Genomic DNA, 17,838 nt, shown 5'->3' with positions numbered 1-17,838 from the left:
GACATAATTTCTTGATATAACTTTACAATGTTCAATAGTTTTAAAATAAAAGTTATAAAAGATAGTATATGTATTCACTCTTGTAAATAAGCACTTACATTACAGAATATCTAAAAGGCCCATTAAAAAGTAAAATAACAAAAATACTAAACGCCAAGGAAAATTCAAAACGGAAATTCCCTCAGCGAATGGCAATTTAAAAACTCTATGAAATTAAGACTAGATAAAATATAAATCTTGATGAATTTCAGATATACCAACTGTAACAATACAACAATTAATAAATAACGTTAACTATGGTAGTACTGCTGTTCTTGTATGTGCCGTCACAGCAAATCCAGCTCATACAATCGTTTACTGGCGAAAGATAAAGAATGGTGTGACTACAGCTATAGACGTAGCTAACAGTAACAACAAGTATAATGGTTCCACAGTCAGTACCCCGTCTCTACAAATAAATAACGTTGATCTTAACGATAGAGCATATTATGTTTGCTTTGCTTCCAATAATGTTGGTACGGGACAAAGTCCACAGACGTTCTTAGATGTCAATGGAGGTAAATTACCAATGCCTTAATGAAATATTATAATCATTTGTGTCTTTTTGTCTGATATAGTTGTTTCAGTTTTAAAGTATTATCATCAAGTTTGGAATTGAAAAGTATTATCTCAATATTTGCATTGGCGACAATGTTCATAATTAAACAGTTTTAGTATTTCATATACGAATTTGACTTCTATTTGAGAACATTAAAAGCATTTGCATTAATTTTTTAATAGCGTCATACTAATTTTTATTTGGCAGATATTCCTGTGGTTATTATATCTTCCAACATATATTCCGTATTACTCAGCACGACAGTTACATTGCTGTGCACAGTTTCCTCTAACCCAGCTCATACCTCAGTCACATGGCAAAGGATCGTTAACGGTGTACTCACTACAGTAACAGTAAATGGATCCAGAATAGTTGGTAGCACTGTCAGTACACCATCTCTAACCATCAGAAATGCTGTATCTGGTGACGAAGGAAATTATATCTGTACTGCTACCAATATTGTTGGAACCGGATCCAGTCTTCAGACATTCTTAGACGTCACAGGTGGTAAGCTTTTTATGCACCGATAAAACGTGTGTTCGGGTATTTTGTTTAATTTTTATGACATGTTAAAATTCATTGATAAACGTTTTGCAATACAATGTGTCATGATATATAGGGAAAACGGTACTATTACATTTTTCCCAGCATTAGGTTAGCCTTTTTTGTACCCAAGGCAGGTGAAGGAAGTCAATAGTTATCAAAGGTACCAGGGTTATAATTCAATTCACTAGACGCGCGTTTCGTCTACATAAGACTCATCAGTGGCGCTCAGATTAGAATATTTATAAAGCCAAACAAGTACAAAATTGAAGAGCATTGAGTACCTAAAATTCCAAAAAATTGTGCCAACCACGACTAAAGTAATCTATGCCTGGGATAAGAAAATCAACTTAGGAGTGCTGTGATTGTATGTAAGGGTACAATATTTTTTTATTTATCTATGAATAACTGCAGTGTGTATATTTACAATATAAATTTTTAAACCTATGGAATTATTCGAAAAAACTTCCAAAATTTCATAAACACAAACAAGCTCCGTTGGAAGTTGGTCATGATACTATTTAGCTTAAATTTTTGAAAACAGAATAATTAAGAAATAATTCATGGCAGCCGTAAATTTGTTTTCATTTAACCATGGGTCAGGCATTTATATTCGATTATTTTACCGTGAGCGTTAGCGGGGAGAAAAATACGAATATAAATGTCCAACCCATGGTTAAATGAATACAAATCTACGGCTGCCATGAATCATTTCGATTCTAACGAGACAAATTCGGTACTTTGTTAACCGTGAAAGCCCTATATATACGATACTGTCTTGGCTGTTCCGTTTTACCCAGTTCTGATAATATTAGTAATATTATATAATTCAATGAGTTTTTTTTTAATCGCATTTTTCACTTATGTATTTAATTTTCTTCCAATGTAATTTTCTTCGTTATGAGGCGTACAAAAAGCTTTAAAACTCCCAGTATTTACATTTGATTTTTTGTTTACGGAAACATACTTGTAACGTGACCTTGTGTCGTTGCTATGCCAAGACAATAACATCATTTCGCTGAATTTTCGTTTTATGAAATTTAAGCATGAAAAATAAAATGAAATGGACTGATTTGTTTATTTTGCTGTAGAATACAGATAAATATATTGTATCTGAATCTTGACCTACGTAAACTGTGGGTTTTGATGTCGAAAATTGAGCATATCTGGTAGTATAAATAAGTTGGTCGTAACGCAGAACAGCCGTTTTTGTGTATCACTGCGTTTGCGCTAAAGGTAGATATATTGTGATTATACTGGTTGACGATAATAGGTCGTCATATTAGAATAAAGTACTAACACCAACCATAACTGTTATATCCAAGTTTTTTTTTATAAACAGTGGTAAATTTAGAAAATGTTAGTTTTGTCGCCCTTGGTAGAATAGATAGTACCGTTTTCCCAAAATTGAGGTTCGATCAGGTTCTATAATACACCCGTTATATAAATATTTTGTTCGAACTCTCCACTATTTTTCAGGGATGCAGATCAATTTTCTATTGTTTGTCATTTTAGTCATCTTGAGGTTTTTTGTTTGGATTTTTCGATGGACATTCCTTAAAGTGTTGGTGTTATTTTTGTGGTCATACAATGGACACCAAATATCGCAGTATGAGCAAATGCAAACAGATGTTATTTGCGAGTTGTAATTCCATCGTTTAAATCATAGTATCGTATTTACAAATATTCAACAACAATATTTTTTCCTATGAAATATTTGATGAATTTCTGTCACAGATAGTGAAAACGAATATCAGTATACATTGAGTATAATTCCTCTTCTACATATCAACATATATTCAACTGTGTTATCTCAGATAAATCGTTTTGAAACATCGAACATATCAACATTATTCAATAATAAACTTAGAGACAAAACATATTTCAATGCAAGATTTGCTTTAATTTTAACGTTTAAATATCCATCTTATTGAAATGAAAACTGCTGTATTTTGATTTTGAAAACATAAAATCGTTTGTTTCTTTCTAGTACATATATTAAAACAGAAGAATTAATCGGATATTTTCTACATGTACAATAAAATTGTGGTTTGGATGAAATGAAAAATCCCCGGAAACTGAAAAAGTCAGCATGGCGTATTTCGTATATTATTCAAATGTTTTTTTTTGCCACTTGACATATCACGACAGCAGTGATTTAATTAATAATTTGTATATATTACTAATGAATAAATTTTAAAGGGTACGGATAACATTTGAATAAAGCTTCTGATAAATATAAGGACCCAATTTGTATTCAGTTTTCCACAGAAACGCGTAAAATTAATAATTTAATCACTGCTGTCGTGATATGTCCAGTGGCAAATATAACAGTTATATCAGCAGTGATGAATATCAGACTTAAATCAGTAGTGCAAACGACGGAGTTAATATTGATATCTTTAAATGAAATTAAAAAAAGTGAAGTACATACAAAACTGTGTTTTTACTTTTCTGTTTTCTTTCGAATAATATTGAAGAATGGAAAATCCTTGCAGTTTGCTTAGATTGCTTTTTTAGACTTATCTAAAAAATAAATGCATAAAATATTTGTTTGTTGTAATGAGCAGAGATCAACACAAAATGATGGAATATTCATGAAACACTGTTTTTATTGTATATTATTTCATCTAACAGAATGGTTTGGAATATATAGTCATATTTTGGTTTCTTCGAGCGCAAATTTATATGTTAAATAACCTAGAATAATTTGTTCAATGACTGAATATTATTTCTAGACGACTCTAGACAATTATATATCCTATATTTATCAAACAATAGGAATATATTCATAAACATAGGATTTTTTTCTATCCCGATATCCCATATAAATACACAAATAAACATATTTTCAATATTACTGCAAGAAAGACCAATGCGTATCCAATGACTTATAACAAAAGTCTGGATGAACTGTACTGGAGATGGTTTCATAGCAAATATTTTACTATTCATTATTATATGAAATAAAATTCTTTACAATAGTATACTCTGAAGATTCATTTTTGATATTTAGGGTTGAATTTTAAGTTAGTAAAATCCATTTTTCTAGGAGATAATTGGCGTCTGACCTACGCGCTCCATTACATTATTTCCCATGGATAGACAGTTATTCTGAATATGATATGTCCTGCACATTGAAAACAAAAGTATTGTTTATTATGTTAAAACATGATAAACTTACTGCTTCGATGTTATTTTTTTTATACTTTTATCACATGTTATGATTTGTGAGTTTTTTTGTGTTAGCATGTATGTGTAGTGTTTCATTCTATCAAATGCAAATACTCTCATTTTTCAAATAATAAGACTTTATTCTATTTAATACAGTACTTGTATTTTTCAAAAGATATTCCTACAGTTACTGTTGGTCAGAATCAGTACACTGCTAACTACGGTCAAACTGTAACAATGATATGTACAGTACAGGCTAATCCAATGGTAACAAGTGTTATATGGAGAAAATTTGTAAATGGAAATGCAACAAGCATAAATATGAACAATTTGCGGTACACTGGATCTACTTTAAGTTCACCCTCACTGACTATAGCTGCCTTGGAGTTATCTGATAAAGGACACTATCAATGTTCTGCAGAGAATAGTGTGGGTACTGGTAGAAGTGGACAGACATATTTAGATGTGATTGGAGGTAAGAAATTAAAGAATTGCTGAACTAGACCCTTTTTCTTAATTTTGATTCAATTTGCGTATTTTGTATGAATTGTTTTTTTTTTAGTTTTTAAAATTATAAAGGTAAGTCCACTTTATATTTGCTCATTTAATTTCCAAACTTGACAAAATGAGATATCTGGGAACAATTTCAACATAAATAGACATACTGCAGTAGCAAAAGTTCAATAACAAACGGTTTCATGTTATTTCAGTATTTAATTGTCTATTAAATTATATGGCAAGGTTTACAACGCTGCATAGGAAGCTTCAATATGAGAGAACTCAACGAAAAAATGTTTGATATCGGCAATCAAACTTTTCCTATCGTAGGTCGGTGGTTTTCTCCGGGCACTCCGGCTTCCTCCACCAATAAACACTGGCCGCCACGAAATAGCCCAAGAGCGGTGCTTAAAAGTGGCGTTAAAACACAAAAAATCAAATCAAATCAAATCGGCAATCAAACAAACGAAAATTACACTCATGATAGATCATAGTCGTATCTGTTATAAACAGTGGAATATCAAACGTAGCGAACTCCGAGGAAAGTATAGTACTAGTAGATAAAAATGACAAAAATATGGGTACATCAGCCAACATTGTGTTGCAATCTTAATCACTATAAAACAAGCAAATATGTCAACAACGATAAACAAAAAAAGCTTATAGACGGAAAATGGAAAAAAAGAATACAAACATTATCTGTTAACAAATCTCTGTTCATTACCGGTTAATAAGTTAATTAAAATTTTAGAGAATTGCAACACAATTTCATATAGCAGTCCTAAGTATGAAATCGTTCAAATTATAATGGCATATTGTTATTTTAAACTGTTTCCCAAAATTGATCGCCCTGAAGATCATAAAAAACAGTTTATTAAAATAAAGTATGTCAATAAAGGTTTTGATTTTGTAAATATTGCCGGTATTTTTAACGACCATTCTGTTAAAGAACAAATTCCGGGATATTTTGATAATACTGAGCTCCCTCTTATTTGTTATATTTACAAGAAATCTACCCTGAAATTTGTGTTTAATTATAGCCAATTGTGTAAAGATGTTAATATCAGTGAAAATACACCTACTTCATGTAATTGCAGTAATTCCGAATACATTTATGGACCCATTTCCCATGTTATAACAGGAGATCTTAACATCGTTCAAGACCGAGAGTTAAAATCATTCCTCAGTAAAGGACCTAAGTATCGTCCCCCGTCAATTATTAATTGGAATGAGTGTCGTAATATCATCCACGACTCACTCCATACTTACTGTTTGAAATGGATAAAACGGGAAAAAGCTGACAAAAAATCTTTGGACTCTTTTTTTAAATCAGTAATGAACATAGTTGATATACGTATTCAACATTATAAAGAACATTTTACTCTTAACAATAACCACAATAAACCTATTTCTCGTATCAAACATAAACTAACAGAACTAGCCAAGGAATTTGTTTTTGTCCCGGCCGATAAAGCTGCTAATAATATTATTATTGTTTGACGTAAATTTTACATTGAGGTTCTGGAAAAAGAAATCACCAATTCACCAACATTCCAACTGACTCCATTTTCAGAAAACGACATATGTAACAAACATAAACTTTTAGCTACCGCTTTACAAGCAGAACCAAATACAATGAAAGTCCCAACTATGTATTGGCTTCCGAAGCTACACAAAACACCTTACAAATATAGATTCATTTCGTCTTCAAGCCATTGTTCCACTACTAAATTGTCTATTCTTCTTACCAGTACACTTGGTACAATCAAAAACCTGATAATAAATTGTTCAAATAAGGCCTTCGAAAATAGTGGAATTAATTACTTTTGGAGTGTCAAGAACTCGTTGGAAGTACTTGATAAATTGCATGCATATATTGGTGATTTTGAATCTGTTCAAAGTTTTGATTTTTCTACCCTATATACCACATTGCCTCACATTCTCATTAAGAAAAAATTCACACACCTAATTAAATGGGCATTTAAAAAGTCAGAATGTGAATATATATGTTCAAACTCTTTTAGGTCATTTTTTAGTAGCAATAAACAAAAAAACTATGTCAATTGGACATGCTTTGATACTATATATGCCCTTGAATTTTTACTAGATAACATTTTTGTTCGCTTTGGAGATTCCGTATATCCTCAGGTTATCGGAATTCCAATGGGGACTAACTGTGCACCACTTATTGCGGACCTTTTTTTGTATTGCTATGAGTTACAATTTATGACAAAAATCAGCAAAGACCCATCGAAACAACATCTGATACACAAATTTAATAATACTTTTAGATATTTGGATGATATTTTGGCTCTCAATAATAACGACTTTAGTGTGTATACTAAAGAAATTTATCCTGTTGAACTTACTTTAAATAAAGCTAATACTAACAATGACCACTGCCCTTTCCTCGATCTTGATATCTATATCATTAGCGGAAAGCTTAATACTAAAATATATGATAAAAGAGATGATTTTTCATTTCCAATCGTTAATTATCCATTTTTAGATGGTGACGTTCCCTTGTCCCCATCTTACGGTGTTTATATATCTCAACTTGTACGATTCGCTCGTGTATGTAACAATGTTTTAGATTTTAACGAGAGAAATTTATGTATTACTGAAAAATTATTACACCAGGGTTTTCGATATCACAAACTAGTCAAAACATTTACTAAATTTTATCATCGGTATAAGGACATCATTCGTAAATATAGCTCAACATGCAGACTTCTTATACGTTCAGGTATTTCACATCCAATTTTTTATGGAAATATTCTTTATAAAGCACAAAAATGTCAGTATTCACCTCTGAAGCTAATAAAACCTTTAAATAGACTTATTAAGAAGGGATATAGTTACGATACTGTTGTCAGGTCATTAAAGATTGCATATTTTGGCGTTAATATTGATTCACTTATAGGGTCTTTGCATCGGCACTAAACACATTTATTTAAAAACCAGTTGTTGGCATGACACGGGTTATGTTCTTCTCATATATGTTATGATGGTATGATACTAAACCCCTAACGGGAAGGATTGTGCCTGATATTCATATGATGAAGACATAATCTTTCAATCAGTTTAATTGAAGTCTGGAGCTGGCATGTCAGTTAACTGCTAGTAGTCTGTTGTTATTTATGTATTATTGTCATTTTGTTTATTTTCTTTGGTTACATCTTCTGACATCAGACTTGGACTTCTCTTGAACTGAATTTTAATGTGCGTATTGTTATGCGTTTACTTTTCTACATTGGCTAGAGGTATAGGGGGAGGGTTGAGATCTCATAAACATGTTTAACCCCGCCGCATTTTTGCGCCTGTCCCAAGTCAGGAGCCTCTAGCCTTTGTCAGTCTTGTATTATTTTTAATTTTAGTTTCTTGTGTACAATTTGGAGTTTAGTATGGCGTTCATTATCACTGAACTAGTATATATATTTGTTGAGGGGCCAGCTGAAGGACGCCTCCGGGTGCGGGAATTTCTTGCTGCATTGAAGACCTGTTGGTGACCTTCTGCTGTTGTCTGTTCTTTGGTCGGGTTGTTGTCTCTTTGACACATTCCCCATTTCCATTCTCAATTTTATTTACCATAGCCCAATAACACAACGGCGGGAAAAATGACCAACAGACGTGATAGTTCAAAAAATTGTAAGCAAAACAACTAAGGAATGAGCATAATGAAGTCACACCAATGATCTGTCATGACTTTAGATTCTATGTAAGGTTTATTGCACAAGGTCATGTTTGTCTCTGACTGTTTATGACGTCTTTACACTAAATCCATTGGATGTTGGATGTGTACGGATTGATAATTAAGTTTTAGATGCATGATTTTTTTATTAGTTGTTAGTGGCTTTGAACTAGCTGTCAGTTAACTGCGAGTACTCTCATACATTGTATCTGTACTTAGTGTCTTTTTGTTGTTTGGATGTACAAGTACCCGGCCACGTCCACTTGTATTTTTGTCCATCTGATGAGTTAAGCCTTTTTCAACTGATTTTTATAGCTCGTTCTTATGTTGTACTGTTATACCACTGTCTCCGGTTAGGAGGAGGGTTTGGATCCCGCTTACATGTTTATCCCCGCCATATTATGTATGTTTGTACCTGTCTCAAGTCAGGAGCCTGTAAGTCAGTGGTTGTCGTTTGTTTATGTGTTACATATTTGTTTTTCGTTCATTTTTTGTACATAAATAGGGCCTTTATTTTTCTCGTTTAAATTGTTTTACATTGTCGTTTCGGGGCCTTTTATAGCTGACTATGCGGTATGGGCTTTGCTCATTGTTGAAGGCCGTACGTTGACCTATAGTTGTTAATTTCTGTGTCATTTTAGTCTCTTGTGGAGAATTGTCTCATTGTCAATCATACCACATCTTCTTTTTTTAAAAGAAAACTCGTGGCATCCGTTATATAAAGGAAGGCCACTTTAAATTGAAGAATATAAAGTACATGATTGTCACCACCAAGTCGACAAGTGGAACATTTTATTGTTCATTTGTTACACACATTTTTTCCGTTATGGTCAACTAACAATGAACGCGTCCACATAACCGTCGGAAGAATAATTTCAACCACTTTGGACCCTTGGTTTACCACCTTTTTTAACCGACTTTCAAGGAAATCATGAATGGAAACATAAGCATATTGGAATAATATAAACTCCATATGCACACGTGAATGGCATTTTACAGATAGAATATTCGCAGTTGATAAACAATTTCAAATCATTTTTCTTCGTTAAGTTATGTTTTCAATCGATCATAAACGTATAGTTCTCTAGATGAAAGTTAAAATATGAGACAGACTTAACTGCATCTGTGATATCCTTTATATCAAGTTCGATGTTGAAATGTTTATATGCAATAAACGACGAATACACCTTACTGTTTTTCAGATATCCCATCAGTACAGATATTGTCTAACACCTATTCAGTGATTTTTGGAAACACTGTTGTACTTGTTTGTAAAGTAAATGCCAATCCATCGGTCACTAAAGTTTTTTGGCAAATGCTAAATCAAACAATTGATATGAGTACAAATAACTTTTCCAAGTACAGTGGATCTACAGTACAATCTCCATCTCTGACTTTCATTAGTACTACAAATGCAGATCAAGGGGATTACGTCTGTTTTGCTACTAACGCAGTAGGAACAGGGAAAAGCAGTCAGACATTTTTGGATGTTATAGGCAGTACGTGATGTTACAACTATAGATTTTAGAGAAAAAAAAAATCTTATATAAATTCACAAAATGTATACTTCTTTTTAAAATACACAGAAATTTATAAAAATAAATGGCTATATATAGATGGCAAAGGAAAAAGCAAAATGCAACGTTACATATGGTAGACCTAGTTGATGAATTAATAAATATTTTAAATGTATATATAGACGAAAGAACACATCACTTATGAATAGGTAGTAGTTCAATACGATGAAAGTATTTTATTTTGTTTAGGAAAAGTAACTTAAAACACTGCCGCTTTTTTGTTGCACTTACTGTCAAGCTTGATTGTGTAAACACATAAACTGTTCAGTAAACCCTCCCTCAAAGATAGTGTGTAATATTCTGTTTTACAAGACTAAATCAAACATGGTTTTTTTTATTTAAAAAACTAAATTCTCATTTTTTTAACTATTGTGCTCTTGTCACTGTTATGCAATGTTATATTATATATTATATATTATATAACAAGGGACAAGTCATAAGGTCATCTGACCATTAAGTTATACTAGTGTAAACACTGAATGATATGTACACAATTTCTTTTTTTGTAGACATACCTACAGTAAGCATAAACCATAGTGCTTACAGTTTAAACGTTAGTAGTCAAATTACAATTCCTTGTACTGTAAAAGCCATTCCCACAGAGACCAAAATCTACTGGACCGTAACAGTCGGCAGCAACGCAGAAAAGACCATCTCTATGACGAATACACAGAAATATCAGGGATCTTCTATAAACTCCCCTTCACTGATCATTCTCAGTACGAATCAGAGTGACTCTGGTGTTTATAGATGTCATGCAACAAATAATGTTGGTACTGGACACAGTAATCCGACCACACTTAATGTTGTGGGAAGTAAGTACAGACTATTCTAATATAAGGGGGAAAGATGGATGTCTTTCTTAAAAATACGTATGATACTTAAAAGATTTCTAAAACTTGAATTTGCTTATATGAACTTACACGGCTAAGTATTAATTTAAACCACATTTACATAGACCATTTAAAAGAAAACCCTTTATCCTTCAAAATCTTCAGAAATGTAATGCATCTAAATTCCTGTCTTCACGTACTCTTATTCGTATATAACTTTACCAAATACCAATTAAAAAACTCATGATAGATAACAGAATTGAATTGTCGTCTTCCAAAGAATCATCAGAGACCGTTTGAATAAAAAAAAGTTAAAAAGACCAAATAAAGTACAAAGTTGAAGAACGCTGAGGACCAATAATTCCTAAAAGTTTTGCCAAATACAACTAATGTAATTTATTCCTTAGGAAGTAAAGCCTTCGTACTTTAAAAAATCAAATTTTGGTAAACAGTTAATTTATATTTATTACAATATCAATGATGCTGTAATGTTGCTACATAGAAATGGGAAGTTCACAATTGAGAAACTGTAATCAGGTTTTTTAAGAAGTTCTAATGATTTAACGCTATATTAAGTAGATTCTCTACATTACATTTTATTTGTCGAACTATTGTCTGATATATCTATGGAAGGTTTGTTCCATATAAAAAAGAAGATTTGATATGTTTTTTTTTTTCAAATGAGATAACTCTCCCCCGGAGATCAAATGAAGTAGACGTTAACCACTTTAAGGTACCTTACGGTTTTGATTTCGTATAATGTGTACTTTCATTTTATTTTCTTTGATACAGATATACCAACAGTGACTGTTGAACGAACTTATTACCTTGTTGAATACGGAAAGTTGGTGCAGCTAGTATGTAGTGTAAGTGCCGCACCCACCCATACACAGGTTTACTGGACTAGAATCCAGAACGGACTGCCAGTGACCATTTCTATGACAAACTCAGCTAAATATAGCGGTTCTACTGTCAGTAATCCATCTCTTACTATCAATAACGTTGATCAAAATGATGAAACTTATTACATTTGTTATGCAAATAATACAGTGGGAACTGGACAGAGTCCTCAACAGATCTTTGTAGATGTAATGGGAAGTATGTATAACGTAATTTTATCAGTTATCATACAGTTTATGATAATGCATTTCATAGTATACTTATGCATTTAATTTTTTACTCGACTCATTATAATAAGAGGAAATACAAAAACATTTTAAAGTAAAAATGAGACTATGATTTTAAACTACGTTAAGTTAAAAGATCAGAAAACTAAAACTGTGATATTTGTATTTGAGGGAAAGCATATAAAATCTTCTGTAAAAAGACATTTCTGACGAAACTACTTCTTTTGTTGGATGGCTATCTTTTTACAATATGTAAAATGTATTCCATGGGTACTTTTTCTGTATTTTGGTACATTTCACATATGTTTAACTGTAAGCTTAATCAAGTTACTCGCGGTTCGTCTATGGCCTGGTAGAAGCGAAAGATAACAAAGGGACATTCAAACTCATAGATCGAAAATAAACTGATAACACCATGGCTAAAAAATGAAAAATACATACCGAAAAATAATAGTACACAAGACACAACATAGAAAACTTAAGACTAATCAAACACGACCCCCACCAAAAATCGGGGTCATATCAGGTGTTCCTGAATAACTCAGCTATTTCATTGGTATGATTTTATGTTTAAAACTACTATATGCAAAGGTTTCTTTTGGTTTTGTTTAGTAATCCGTAAAGATAAATGTTCAAGACAAGTTACAGTGTTCCAGTCACTTCTCCTTTCATATAAAAAGACAGCATGTTAAAAAAGATTCCACAAAACATATTTTAACTTGCAGCGGTTTTAATATTTTTTATGTATAGTTCTGGCAGAGACATTTCTAAATTAAAATGTAACACATGTTATCTTGTACATTTTCACGAGGCTTAACTGTTAATAGATCTTAATAAAGTGATAATTTATTAGCATTACTTTGTTCAACGCCGTTTATTTGTCATTAAGCATAATTGCAAGCTAAATTTGCAACACATAATTAACTATTAAATATGTATTGCTTTATGTCCAGTGGCAAGTATGTCATTTGTATTAATAAACGAAAACCATAAACATTGCAATTTATTAGTTTTGTAAAGTTTAAATCATTGTTTTCTAATATTTTCCAATAGTCATGATCTAAATGTGTATATAATGTATGTAGGTATCGCACAACTTGTTTCGTACCAACGTTTTTTTGAAGTTTAAAAGGAGACTTTACGGATTCATATAAACCGGACACGTTTGGATTTTTTTTGTATTAAATGGACACAATTTGGCGCTTATAAACAAAACTCATTTTGGCGCCCTTTAGCAACTATATATGTTTTGCAGTTCAGCGACGTCATATGGACACGTTTGAGGGAGTCGGACACGTTTTGGGGATGAACACTTTTCTGAGTGTTACATGTATACAATAGAACAAATAGCTATTTTATTTTTCGAAATTTTCCCTGTGATAATAGTATAAGTAAAATCACTCAAATACTGAAATCCATATATATATATATAATTAAAGACAACTATAAATATGTGAATGTGTTTTCATATAAATAAATTATCATTATGAAGATGCCTCTCTTCTTTATGTTTTTTTTTAGCTGTACCAGATATTTCTATTCAGTCCAATAGTTACAGCGTACTACTTGGACAGACAGTTACTCTTGTCTGCACAATATCCGCTGACCCAAATGCCACGAGTGTACGGTGGTATAAAGTTATAAATGGAGTTCTAACTTCTCTCTCTATCAATGCTATGAAATATAACACACCAACTGTCAGCAGTCCTAATCTAATTATCAACACCGCTGCTCAGAGTGATGACGGCTACTATGTCTGTACAGCAACTAACATTGTCGGAACCGGAACTTCATCTCAGACTTATTTGACTGTTACAGGAAGTGAGTGTTTTCAAGCAAAAATGAAAATTACCAGCTACTGAGCAAATTTGAAACATTGCAAATTTGAAACTATCGGGATCCGTGTATGTTAGAATTAAGAACAAAAAGTACTGAAATGATTAAGAAAAATTAGGTAATGGATTTGCGAGCGTGAAATAGAATCTGTTTCCTTTTTTGTGAGACATAGAAAAAAAACACTCTTAATATAATTTCGATTATATAAGATAATTGTTATAAAAAGAAGCACATTCAGTGTCTGTGTTTGTTTTTTAACCATACAAAACTGTTATATTTTGCTATTGCTTAATTTGAATTTTGATATGACGTGCTTCTTTCGCTTTGTGAATGAACCTATGCCCTAAATCCAATAAAAACTTTTGTACATGCGTATATTTACTGCTGCAGAAAAATTAATTTGATCAAATTGGCATGCACTTAATATATTTAATTAACTTGAAACACTTTCAAACTCTTAAAAGATGCAAATGTTGTTACTTAAAACATATATATTATGACTACAATGTGTCTAATTTGCAATTGACCTATTTGATCTAGATACGACACATTCATTCTGGCTGTTCAAAATCCATCCCTCTGTAAAAACACATTGCCAGTCGTTTGCTTGTAAACAAACAAGAAAAGGGAAGTCCATTGAAGATACTACACAAACGCTCTACACTTATACACATCGGACATAGAAATAACCTTAATTGTCCTAACCAGAATCAAAATAATTGATGCAAGCTATACTTTATTGTAGTTTTAACATGAGTAGGCATTATATTCGTCATATTTTAGCCCTGACTATCGCTCGGGTGAAAACTATCACGATTATAATGACTACCCATGTTAAAACTACAATAAAGTATATGTTGCATTAATTATTTCTTCTTAAATAATTTATAAAGGTTATAAAGCATTAAAAAGTTTAATTCACAGAACTATATTTCCATTTTCTGCGAAATCATTTGAGTGAATGAAATTTGTTTTACAGATTTGCCAATTGTTACTGTAATTTTACCAAATTATAACACTAACATTGGTGCGACTGTAACTCTTGGTTGTACTGTAGTGGCTACCCCTGCTGCCACCAATGTATACTGGCAACGTATTGTTAACAATCTACAACAAAGTATTAATACAACCTCCTCCAACTCACGATACAGTGGTTCTACAGTCCTTAATCCGTCACTGGTCATCACTAACGCTCAGTCGTTGGATGAAGGGAACTATATATGTTATGCTACAAATATAATTGGAACTGGTCACAGCCAACATACTTATCTCAATGTCATTGGAAGTAAGTTTTGTACGGAACGAAACATATTAAGTTTCGATAAATAATATTTTAAAAACAGTTATCATGTACAATTAGCTCAAAATACTGCGTACTTATTCAATATTTTTCAATCGTAATAAATAATAATTTGAATAATATTAGTATAAATATCTGTGCCGAGTCAGGAATATGACAGCTGTTTCTATTTGTTAGATGTATTTGAGCTTTTGATTTTTCAATTTTACAAATTTATGAATTTCTCTCACAGTTTGCAATATTTTTGTTACTTTATTTTTTAGCTTTATTTGAAAAAAAAGAATCGGAATTTTGGAGCAACAATTACTCAATTTTGGTCTTTCTAATTGATTGTTATTTCTTCCTTCACAATGGATATTTGATAACTTTTTTTTTTAACTTTTACCAGATATACCCATAGTGACAACTCAAGAAAGTGTGTATTCTGTCGACATCGGAGGTAGCATCAATCTTGTGTGTACTGTACAAGCCAACCCTCCTCATACTGTAGTCACGTGGCAGAAAATAAAAAATGGAGGCACAACAACGGTTACAATATCTGGGAGATTTTCCGGTGCTACAGTAAACAGTCCAACCCTTACAATATCAAATGTAACTCTTGGCGATGAAAGCTACTATGTATGTTTTGCAACAAATAGTGTTGGAAACGGTCAAAGTCCGCAATGTTATTTAGATGTCCTTGGAAGTAAGTAAAACAATGATTGTTAATAACAAAAAATAAAAAAAAATTACATTGCAATAAACTTTGTTATCATGATAATAATTGTCGTTTTTTTTAACTGATATTATATAAATCACTTCATATACACATTTTGAGCTTTTAGATTACCAAAACAATAAGATATAAAATGATTCTTGCATTAGTGACTCTAGTCTATACATATAAAACAAACTAGTGTCGGTACAATTAAATTTTCCGTACCCAAGATACGATGGGCCGTAAGATTGAATAACTGATACAATTAAATCAATTTGTCCTATTAGTATTAATTCTGTAAAATAAACGATAAACCAACTATTCCATAGGTATCCCTACAGTAATTATAGGGTCGGACTACTACCGAGTAAACTACGAACAAACAGCAACCATTGAATGCAATGTTGTTGCTACACCAACAGAAACCAGTATATCGTGGCAGAAAATACAAAATACTATACCATCAACAGTACTTATATCAGGGCGATACCAGGGTGGTAGCGTGTCTTCCCCTAATTTGGTTATCACTGATGTTGACAATACGGACGAGGCATTCTACATATGTTTTGCTACTAATAGTTTAGGAACTGGACAAAGTTCTCAGACCTACCTTGATGTACAGGGAGGTATGTATTTATATAGTATAAAGATCCATAATATAAAATTGCATTTCAACATGTAACACAATTCTATATTGATATGCTTGTAATAGTGAGTAAATACTAAAAAAAACACAATAACAAACTTAATACCAATTTTATATTCTATTTCTATAAATTTCCTTGTGACGTCACTTATTGTGGCGTTGAAATATTCGTGTAAAGTACAGATAATTATTTTATTGAAGGGCCTCGCTGGCCAAGTGGTCTACTGTAATCACTAGCCAGTCAATACTGAGGTCGTGAGTTCGAACTCCGCTCGTGTGGATGCATTCGACTCTAATCTTAATTGACTAAGATGGTCAGTTTACTTATCGAAGGTCGGTGGTTTTCTCCAGGCACTTCGGCTTCTCCCACCCATAATAACTGACATCATTATTCTATTGTGCTGTATTTGTGTTCTGAAGTAAATTGATTTTAGATGTTCGTTTCTACTCTGCAGTTTACATGTTGGAATGTACTTTTATTATTTTATATTATTTATTTATGTATTTCTCTGCCCTGAGTATATTCTTGCATTTATTTGTATTGTATTCCTATCATTAAATGTTATTATATTAGCGCTTAACATTGTCTTATAAGCGTGAGGATCAACCCAGCATGTGTTCTTAAAATGTCTTGTAACAAGTCATGAATGTTGCAGTTGTTTTCACATGGTCCGTGTTAATATATGCTTGCATTTTTTTTCTGGCAGCTCAGTGTTTCTGTTGCTCCGTTTTTTTTGCCACATCTATGTCTGTGCGTTTGTGCGTTTGTTCGTTTGTTCGTTCGTTCATTTTCCATTTGTTCGTTCGATAGTTTGTTCTTCTGCTTCAGGTTACAGTTTTTGGTCAAGGTAGTTTTTGATGAAGTGGAAGATCAGTCAACGTAAAAATTGCAACATGTTTACTCCTTCATGATCTTTCTACTTGTTATACCAAATTAGAGTTTTAATCTCAAATTTTACGGTTCACTGAACATAGAAAATGATAATGCGAGTGAGACATCCGTGTACTATGGACACATACTTGTATTTTTCTATTTTCTATTTTTCATCTTGTGATTGATGTGTTTCTCACGATTTGTGATTATTGAACAGTGGTATACTACTATTACTTTTATAATACTAAAAGTAAGTAGAAATGTCAAAAATAGGGGAACATCAGTCAACATTGTGATAATATCCAAATCACTATAAAACAAACAAATATTTCAAAAAAAAAAAAGAAAAAAAAAAAGACACATAAGCAAATCACATAAGCAAAAACGAAAGATGTGTATCCCATATGCAGTAGAAGATTGTATATTGCTACTTAGGTCGGAGAA

General features: G+C 32.1%; 1 protein-coding gene across 1 annotated transcript in view; it reads left to right on the top strand.

Annotated features, from left to right (window-relative positions):
- The first annotated feature begins 10,596 nt into the window (after nt 1–10,596).
- Nucleotides 10,597–17,838, top strand: part of LOC127736765 (hemicentin-1-like) — a 55,915-nt gene continuing 48,673 nt past the window's right edge. Inside the window, exons 1-6 of the mRNA XM_052247359.1 lie at nt 10,597–10,896; nt 11,707–12,012; nt 13,563–13,862; nt 14,857–15,162; nt 15,566–15,862; nt 16,204–16,500. Coding sequence (XP_052103319.1) covers nt 10,740–10,896; nt 11,707–12,012; nt 13,563–13,862; nt 14,857–15,162; nt 15,566–15,862; nt 16,204–16,500 — 1,663 coding nt within the window. The 5' untranslated portion in view covers nt 10,597–10,739. The remainder of the gene's footprint in view (nt 10,897–11,706; nt 12,013–13,562; nt 13,863–14,856; nt 15,163–15,565; nt 15,863–16,203; nt 16,501–17,838) is intronic.

This window comes from Mytilus californianus, unplaced genomic scaffold, assembly GCF_021869535.1.
Source record: "Mytilus californianus isolate M0D057914Y unplaced genomic scaffold, xbMytCali1.0.p SCAF_1, whole genome shotgun sequence".
NCBI lineage: Eukaryota > Metazoa > Mollusca > Bivalvia > Mytilida > Mytilidae > Mytilus > Mytilus californianus.
This window is presented reverse-complemented; position numbering and strand designations above follow the sequence as displayed.